General features: G+C 37.2%; 2 protein-coding genes across 3 annotated transcripts; both read right to left on the minus strand.

Annotated features, from left to right (window-relative positions):
* Window positions 1-550: 550 nt before the first annotated feature.
* Window positions 551-5328, minus strand: LOC113288054. Of its 2 annotated transcripts, none has more exons than XM_026536997.1 (13): window positions 4990-5328; window positions 4282-4904; window positions 4027-4187; window positions 3411-3471; window positions 3234-3299; window positions 2975-3060; window positions 2516-2579; window positions 1932-2144; window positions 1686-1751; window positions 1523-1602; window positions 1313-1436; window positions 1098-1159; window positions 551-673 (listed from the first exon to the last, which is right to left on the minus strand). In XM_026536997.1, exons 1-11 carry the CDS (start codon window positions 5129-5131, stop codon window positions 1322-1324), a joined length of 1677 nt encoding a protein of 558 aa, XP_026392782.1. In that variant the 5' UTR covers window positions 5132-5328; the 3' UTR covers window positions 551-673; window positions 1098-1159; window positions 1313-1321. The 2 variants fall into 2 exon arrangements, with proteins under 2 accessions (XP_026392782.1, XP_026392781.1); XM_026536996.1 differs by having other exon boundaries at window positions 551-850.
* Window positions 5329-5437: 109 nt separating this feature from the next.
* LOC113288053 (clathrin coat assembly protein AP180-like) lies at window positions 5438-7684 on the minus strand. Its single transcript, XM_026536995.1, has one exon. The coding sequence runs from the start codon at window positions 7397-7399 to the stop codon at window positions 5522-5524; it is 1878 nt and encodes a 625-aa protein (XP_026392780.1). The 5' UTR covers window positions 7400-7684; the 3' UTR covers window positions 5438-5521.
* Window positions 7685-8900: the final 1216 nt, after the last annotated feature.

Consider the following 8900-nt stretch of genomic DNA (forward strand, 5'->3'; position numbering starts at 1 on the left):
AGACTTGCTGGAGTCGTGTCTATGTTTTAGTTTGGCAATGGCATTAGGTCGTTGCTTGGTACTGTACATCGGAATCATGGTCAGAACAGCTCAATCGTATAAAATAACTCAGGAGTAGTTCTCTTCTATGTTTGAGGCGTTCACTATGTCATCAATCAATACCACAGCCCAGCAAATTTATCTTACACGATAACATCTACAATAGACCATACAATGGAGCAGTGCAGTCAGCACTATCAGTTCTGCTCTATGCCAATTCTCACATGGCGCAAAGAAGAAAATGGTACAAATTTTAAGGCAAGGCAGTACCAAACATTCAATATATTCTGCAATCTTGTTTCTACAAAGTGTTATGGTCCCCCTTCGGGCTTGTACTTTATTTTCCAGTATTTCAAAATGAATGAGTGCAGAACAGTAGATTATAATTAGTACTAGCAAAAATAACGGGAACAACTAATAACTGTCTGTTCAAGACTGAAGAAATACAGAGCTTCCCGGAATTTACACAAATATAGCTAAAGTGTCTCAGTAAAATGGAAAATAGTAAGAATGTTGGCGTACAATCGCAAAATAATGATGGCTTCTGTTACTTATTATCTTTTCCTTTCATAACATGAAGTTTGTAAAGGGCCCTTTGCCCTTGCAATATACAGAGGTTTTTTTTTGTTGTAAACTGTCAATGATGATCAAATCTGTAAGTAGGAGGAAGCGAAGAATTTGAATAACAGATAAATATAAACGCAGTAAACAGATGATCAAAGGGTCAAAATTCATCTATCGTGTTGTATATCTCTGTGAAAGTTTTTTTTTTAGCCTGATCCCACCACACCAGCCCTGTTTTCCTAGTGCACTGAAGAAAAACATGAATATCTGTAAATAAAGAAGTGCCCTTTTGATATGGCTGTAAAGTTTCTAGGGCGGAGGAGAAAAGAACAACCAAAAACAAGTATACCCAGACAAAAATAAGATTTAAATATATGTAGAATATTGAATGCTTCTAAGAATCTTGAAACATGGACGTAGGTTTCAAATGGGAGAATGAGAAACGAAATTACCCAAAACAGTTACGCATGACATTAAAATAAAAAGCTACTTACATGAGTGACCATGTGGAGCAAAACGTGATAGTATAACAGGAATGTTCTCAGCCAGCGCCAACCTTGAGGTACAATTGTTATCAGCAATTTTGAGGTTATTAACCCAGTTTGAATTTAGGCATTCTATTTTCACTAGGTGTTGGATATGCTGAAGACTTGAGCTAATACAAAATTAACCACAATGAACAGATTAGCAATGTAAAGATGATACATACCTAAACATTCTATTTATAGCCTACTTCTTTCATCAGGTGACGATAGCTACGCCCACGAAAAGCTCGCTGCCACCAGTACCTAAGCGACTGCTGGAAGCTCATCTGCATCTGTTCTTGGACAAGCCTGTAGTCCAACACCAGAGGAGGTAAGCATACTTGGAGGAATAACTCATGCAAGTTTGAAGTTATCACGATTCATAAACTGCTCACCATCTAGCAAGACACCTCTGGATTGCTCCAGATACAGGCCGTACAAAGGATGGATCTCTCTGTGCATATAGTAAACCAACCTAGAAAAGGATGATAAAAGGAAATGGTAAGTAATCATATAATTGAGTTTCAAATGCTTATAACATACTTAAAGAGATAATACCTCCACCATTGCGTTTGCACAGGGATCATCCATAATCTCAAGACTACAATCAGCATGATAATTATACTACACAAAAGAGTAAATAACTGGTAAAGTTAGATAGGTGCAAATAGCTCTAATGGGAAAATTATAATTTCAGAATCCATAATGTATATTTGTTTTGCAAGACCAGATCAAACGATGCGGGTAGGTGGTACGCATTTGCGACAAATGTTGGGAGAAATGAAAACTAGAGTCGACACCTACCCCAAATTCACTTTTGACTAGTGATTGTAGGAAATCAAGTACTTGAAGCTTTGCCCACTCCAAACATATAGCAGGGTCATCAATACGTGGTGGATGCCTCCAAGGAGCACCAAATCGCAGCTGATCTTTTGAGATTCTTCCATTTTGTGCATCAACAGCAAATTTTTGCAAAATAGACAAGACTGATTCCATTGCTGGGTTTACCACTGTCACCTAACCAGATTTAACAAATAAGCATATAGAGCTGCCGTGATTGACAACTATTGCACAAATTGATGTCAAGTGATAAGAGATGTCCAATATTGAAGCACAAACATTTCTATCGTCTGTGTTAAAGTTGGAGAATATTCCAATATTAGAAATGGAATTTCATAAGAACATTACTTCTTTTGGTTTTTGGTTTCCATAAACATTACTTTTTTTTGTTTTTGGTTTTCCATAAGAACATTAGTTTAATAAGTTAAATTGACCATCTGGAAAAGCAAAATTTATTCCTTTTAGTTTTTCTCGTGTCTGCTGATCATAAAACACACATACTTCAAAAAATAAAAATGAGAACTTTGCAATCAGCACTGGTAACTTACTTGTATATATGCTAAGTACGCCTCTAAGATGTCCTCAAAAGTATTGCTGCTATTCTCCATGATCCTACAAGGAAAGGAAGATAAAAAATTTATTAACAAGTAACAAGGTGAATTGTATGACAAGTTGACAAATAAACAAGAGCTTCTTTATATTTCAAAACAAACACTGAAATACATTTTCTGATACATGTTCAAAGGGGTAGACACATTTCCTTGCGATCAGAAAAGTTGGGTAAAAACTGCAATTATAGTCTCCAGAAAAGTTAAAATTTTCACTACGTGAAATTTCAGCTTTAGGGATAACCACAAGCTCTGACTCTGACGGAAAAGAGATGAACATAAGAATGGATTGAAGATAACTACTTAGTATGCTAACAAAGTAATATGCGATGAAGAGCCTTGCACGATTATAGTCTATGACAAAATATGGCATCTAATAGAGAAGCAACTATAACTTACTTTTGGTAATTCCTGCTTTGCTTCAGCGCGTAGAGTTCAGACAGTTGTCGAGGGTTCGGGCCAAGCACCTCGCTAATCAGCTTCCACTACAACTTCAACAAATATGGTGTTAAAACTTTTCTTAGAGCTATAGTCATAAAAGATTCACATTAAAAGTTGTAAAATATATCCTACCCAAAGACCGTATAAAATAATTGGAATAATTTTGGTCCCGAATAAATGAACTGGATAAAAAAGCGTATCTTGTAATATCGCTCACCTCAGATTCAGTAAAGTACTCAGTCACAGTATGCATTTTAGCTTCATGAAGAGTCCATCCGAAGGTCTTTATATTGTATATATCACAAAGGTTAGATGTGTATTAAGTCTCCAAAAAGCAATAATTACAAATCCCTTAAAAGGACAGGACATATTCGAAATGGATAACCAAGTTTACCTCACGGGAAATAAATAAATCTGGAAACCCAAAATCCATATAAGCCCGATAAGAGTAATAGCTGTGAAAAATCAGAAAGTAGTACATTCACTTATACTGGACTAGAAAGTTAATGAAATCTAACAGGTCTACCTTTGCTAGAGGTTTGAATTGTCTTTCTAGTAAGTAATGAATGTGCTTGTCACACAACATTTGATCATCCAACTTTAATCACAGAATAAGGAGAAGTCTGATTTCAGCAAGCTCCATGAAACAACCGACTTTGATCACTAACTAAATAAACTCATAAGCTGATCTTGATTAGCATGCTTTTGGCTACATATGAATGTTGGAAGATCAAACACTATAGATTAAGAGCGAATGGCACAATAAGATGTGCAAAAATGGGTTCATCGTAACAAAGTTCTGTCTACCATAACTTTAATCATATGTTTTTACTTTAATCAAAGGTGTAACTAGTTGATCACTACATTGGCAACAAGGGTAACATCATGGAAGTAACAATCGATGTTAGCACCATACTAGAACTACTTCTGAAGACAATAGGTGTAAGAGAATTACTGAAAAACAGAAATACCAACAGCACAAAGTAAACCTGAAAAGCGACATGTCATACCTATCTGAAGTTATTAGTATAACAGGCAAACACCTTTCATTCACACACAATGATATTAATCTCCATAAGAAACTATCGTGATACATTGATGCAGAAACTGTCGAGTCATCAATTAATACTCCATCCTTAAGAACCTCGATATTGTCTATAACCAGCTTTGGCTGCTCAACAAAGCAAACCCCACGTTTAAGCAACTTAATCAATAAAATGACAAACAATAAACACCCAAATGAAGCTACCAATAAAAAATCATACCTGGAAGTGATCAACCTCAGCGGCAGCAGATAACAACTCTAACAACAAACAAGGCCAGTCAGTAGATGAATTAGCCAAAGTTCTGGAAAACCCACCATTTCTATTCAACTCAGCAATAGCACTAGCTCTCCAACTTTGTTGAACATCAATAACTTCTTTAGCTAATTTTAATGACAACATAGCTTCTCTCAGATACGCCTTATCTTTGAGTTTAACAATTTTCCCCTTATCATTTTTACCCTTTATAACCTCATCAATCTCATCAACTTTAGTTTTTGAAGACATTGCAAAAACAGCTCTATCCCATAACACAGATGTAGAAATTTTACGATCAAAAGAGTTACCAGAAGTATTAGATTGAAGAATACGACGAAGAGCAGTATTAAGACCATGTGATTTATTAAGTGTAGTGAAAACCTGGTGAGAACCAATCACCCCCAGACGAACTCCATCACCGATCATTTGTTCAAGACATTGTTCAAGCTGAAATCGAAGTGAATTGAGTGTGGGTTTTGTCGAAAGTGTAGTTGAATGAGATGCCCATGGTTTGAAATTTTCTTTATAGTTACTAAAATCAACATAACCTGTAAAATGAGGACCTTTGTTCCAATCTTCCAATAGTCCTGCAAACAGAAACACAGAGAGATTACCACAGAGAAAGAGTGAGGGTTTATGAGATTCGAATAGAAAGAAAGAGAGAGGGTTTACGATTGAGTATGAGAGTAGATTTTCCAACGCCTCTAGGTCCGTGAAGGATGAGAGGTTGAGGAACCTTATGATGCTGAGCATGATTATTGAGAACTGATTCCAGTAATGGTCTGGGTATTATCTTCCATGGTTTCTTCCCCATTTCGATCTTCTTTCTGTTTTTTGCTCAAATTGATGTAAAACCCTTTTGTTTCACTATTGATGTTCTGAGATCCGTTTGTGTATTTTAGGGCAAAAATTTGGGTCCATGGGATGACCGGTATGGGTACAAGTCGTGGACCATTTCTCTAGTCTTGTTGGCGCAAGTACAAGCACAAGCACAAAATTGCACATTTTCTCTAGTCTTGGCCAACACTATTAATATTGGTTCAAATTCTTCATTTCTCTGTATAAACATCTGAGTTTTAGAGGCCATAAATATATAAAGAAGTCAATTGGGAAAACAAAGTATAAAAAGTGAAAGCTCTTTAATCACATAGTGGTTTACAGGATTGTCTTACTTTACATTTATGTTTATCCATGGCAAAAATATTTAAGCTATATTCTTTGCTATAATCTTGTTTTGGTTCTGCAACCACATTTGCTGTTCTAGTAACAAGTTTTGCCGATTCATGGTCGCTTGATCTATGGCGCTGCTAGGAGGAGTTGTTGCGAAAGGATCATTTTCTGCGTCATTTGGATTCTGAGCAGAAAATGTTGGTTTTGCTTGAAATGTTGGGACCAACGATGAGAATGGATCAAAAACTGAATTACACATGGCGAGGGGACTGGTTGGAGTAGACATCACTTCGAGGTTGTTGGGGTTGTTTGTAAAACCAATCAAGTCATTCGTCGACGAACTTAGAAATGGGTTGCTGTAACTCAAGTTATTATGTTGATGATGATGGTGATGATGTACCGCAGCAGGATTATACAACTCATCTAAAAGAGATGAATCAAACCCGGTACGTGGTGCAACATTCTGTGATGGCGCTGTGGAAGAAATGTTGCTAGCGCATTCAGCTAACTCCAGCTCCCATCCATCTCTTGACATCTCTGGTGAACATCCGGACACTGATGCTTCTACTTGAGTTTGACCGTCAAATACTAAACCGAAATCCACAGACGAACTGTTTCTTTGTTCCATTGACATTGACCGACTAATTGATCCATCCATATTCCAATTACTCCCCAAGTCTTCCTCTTGAGTTTGTTTTTCCCACTGTTCCGAGTTCCGTTCATGATCATGAAATGAGATGGATGGACTAGTTCCAGCATCTGTTACACTTAAAAGATCCTCTAAAGACGAGTACGCTCGTTGATGGGTAGTGTGTAATTCTGATCCCATATCTGAATCTCGTTCTTGTTCCAGACCTTCCGATGCTTCATTTTGAATCGGACTCGCCCCAGATTCATCATTGTTAGAAGGCTCACCAAGAAATTGAGGAGGTTGCAAGGGTGAAGACCTAGTACCATTACCATTTGGAAAGGAAGATTGGTCTTTCAAAAATTCTTGTAATGTCTCTAGTAATTCATCCGCAATCTTTTGAACACTGGGGTATTCTGAAACTCTTCCGACTCCGATACTCTTACATAAAGTATAAAACGAACATAGTTCTTCATATTGTTTTGATGCTTTGACGCAGGCTTTAAATGCATCGCAACATGATTGGTATTTCAAATGAAAGAAACTATCAAGAAGAAGTGCGAGTCCGTCTGATATATCTCTATACAAATCAAAACTTTCTGTCACCACTGCATAGAGAGAAACTTGAACCAATGTGTTATTTTTGGCTGCACCTGTTGGTCTAGTCGCGATTGCACGATCAAGTAATCTTTGCCAGTAAGATATCTTGTCGATCAACATTGCGGGTTTCATGTCTCTAACATGCTCATTAAATTTTTTTGTAGCAGCTCTGTTAATTCTCTTATTATTCTCTCTTTCGCGCACCACTGCTCGTCTTTGCAGCTTACCAAGAAGGAAGCAATTTAGACGTTCATCGAGATAAAGAGCGTAAGTCCGTACAAATGCTGTGTAATCCCAAGGACTTGAATTTTTATCGTCTCGGAAACTTGAAAGGTTTAGAATTCTTGAACCTCTTTTCATTGCATGAAGAACTTCTCTGGGGAAATAAGGATCACCATCTTGAAAAATTCTTAAAACAAGCATAAGCGTTTTAAGGGCAACGATCCAGTTACGTGTTCGGCCTATTCTTCTAGCAATCGCTTGTGCACAAGCAGCGGCCATGACTTTGTTCGAAGATGTAAAGACGAGAACTTCATTAACATAACGTTCATCCAGTGGAACATCATCGTGGGTTGTTGCTTTAAGTACAGCTACATCAACGTTAGACGAATTAGTTGCTTTGGCAAGGCTAATGCTTGTTTGGTCCTTCACCGCTCCTATTACCTTCCTGAGCTTGCTCGGCATGGTTGACTTGTAAGCTGAATATAATGAGATTGGATGTTGAAGTTAGACACAATTCAAATTTCAACCACCGCGCTGAAGAAACAAGAAATAAATTAGAGGAAGGAATTTAGAAGGATGCAGGACCTATGCGTTTATATGCTCAAAAAACTTCTGTTTTGGTCCTCTTTCGAGAATGTGATAAACTGTACAAAATCTGTCTGTTCTGATTGAGAAAATGATCAAACAAAAAATTTAGTTTTTGTTTTTCTGGACATCTTGTTTTTCTTGGTTTGTTTGGTGGGTGTTGTGTTCATAGAGAGGGAGAAGGCTTCGGGAACGGCCTGTGAATTTAGAAAGAAATTGTAAAAAATGTGAAGTTAGTTATTTTGAGAGGTTGTGAACGACAAGAATTTGGTTGGAGAGAAATAAGAAAGGTTGAATGGATGAATGGGATTTTGACAAGGTCATTGGTTTTAGTTTGTTGTCTGTCTTTGTAAAGTCATTCAATTTCAAACCAATTAAGAGATGAGTTATCATGAGTCATACCCTGTACAACCTAATGGTGTATAATTAGTGACAAAATTGTAAACCGAGTAAAAAAAAAATAGTGACAAAATTGTAATCTTCACAGTAGGTAAACCCTAAATTCTTAATTATAGAGATGAGATATTGATTTAGCAAGCTTGACTTATTTATATTAGATGATCGGATCACCCTACGTGAAACCCATGATCATAGTTTGACATTTCTGTATCACATTTGCTAGTTTCAGTTTACCCCTTTCTTAATTAAAAACATGGCAGTGTTTATATGTTAATGTGGTTCCATTATTAATTGGAACTATATGTTCTAGACTTAGGCTAAGTCATATGGGCTAGATCTCTAGCTGTTAGATTGGCCATCCACGTCAGCATGGGCAATCTCCTAAGTTCTATGGGCTAGATATCTAGCAGCTAGATTGGTCATCCATGTCATCTGGGATCACTATAGAACGCTGTTTGGTTCAGCGTTTTAAATCTCAGCCACTAGATCATAAAATTTATCTCCCAACACTGAACCGTTCAGCGTTAAAAACACTTTTTGAGCGCTGAACCATTCACGTTTCAATCTCGCTGATAGTTGAACTGCGAGCACTTGGTAGGAGAGAGAACTATCCAATGCTAGTGTTAATTTTTTACCCACACTTTTTTCATGATTTGCAACATTTTTTGGCCAATCTAACAGTTTAATCTAGCCCATAAAAATTAGCCTTAAAAAGTGATTCGTTTTGTCATGCAACTTCGTAACAGCTTCTGAGGAGATGGGAATTGAAACCCCTCCCCAAAAATGTGGCAAATTTCGATCAAATCAGCTGCTCATGTTGATTTTATGCCGTCGGGTACATCGACAATAAAATTGGACGTGAAGGATCTAACGGCTGGTCTAGCTGGCACACTTCGAGCCCAAACTATATAATACCGTATATGGTATGGGGTTTTTATCTGTACCATCATGTGGGGGCATACAAGAAAATTCTGGGGCA

The sequence above is a fragment of the Papaver somniferum genome, chromosome 6 (assembly GCF_003573695.1).
Source record: "Papaver somniferum cultivar HN1 chromosome 6, ASM357369v1, whole genome shotgun sequence".
NCBI classification, from domain to species: domain Eukaryota; kingdom Viridiplantae; phylum Streptophyta; class Magnoliopsida; order Ranunculales; family Papaveraceae; genus Papaver; species Papaver somniferum.

Excerpts from the sequence above, each read along its gene's own strand:
- LOC113288054 (XM_026536997.1), bottom strand. The coding sequence starts at position 5,131 with ATGGGGAAGAAACCATGGAAGATAATACCCAGACCATTACTGGAATCA. Across the intron at positions 3,472-4,026 it reads ATACTAATAACTTCAGATAG|CTATTACTCTTATCGGGCTT; the intron begins GTATGACATGTC and ends GATTTTTCACAG. Across the intron at positions 1,752-1,931 it reads TAGTCAAAAGTGAATTTGGG|TATAATTATCATGCTGATTG; the intron begins GTAGGTGTCGAC and ends TCTTTTGTGTAG.
- LOC113288053 (XM_026536995.1), bottom strand. The coding sequence starts at position 7,399 with ATGCCGAGCAAGCTCAGGAAGGTAATAGGAGCGGTGAAGGACCAAACA.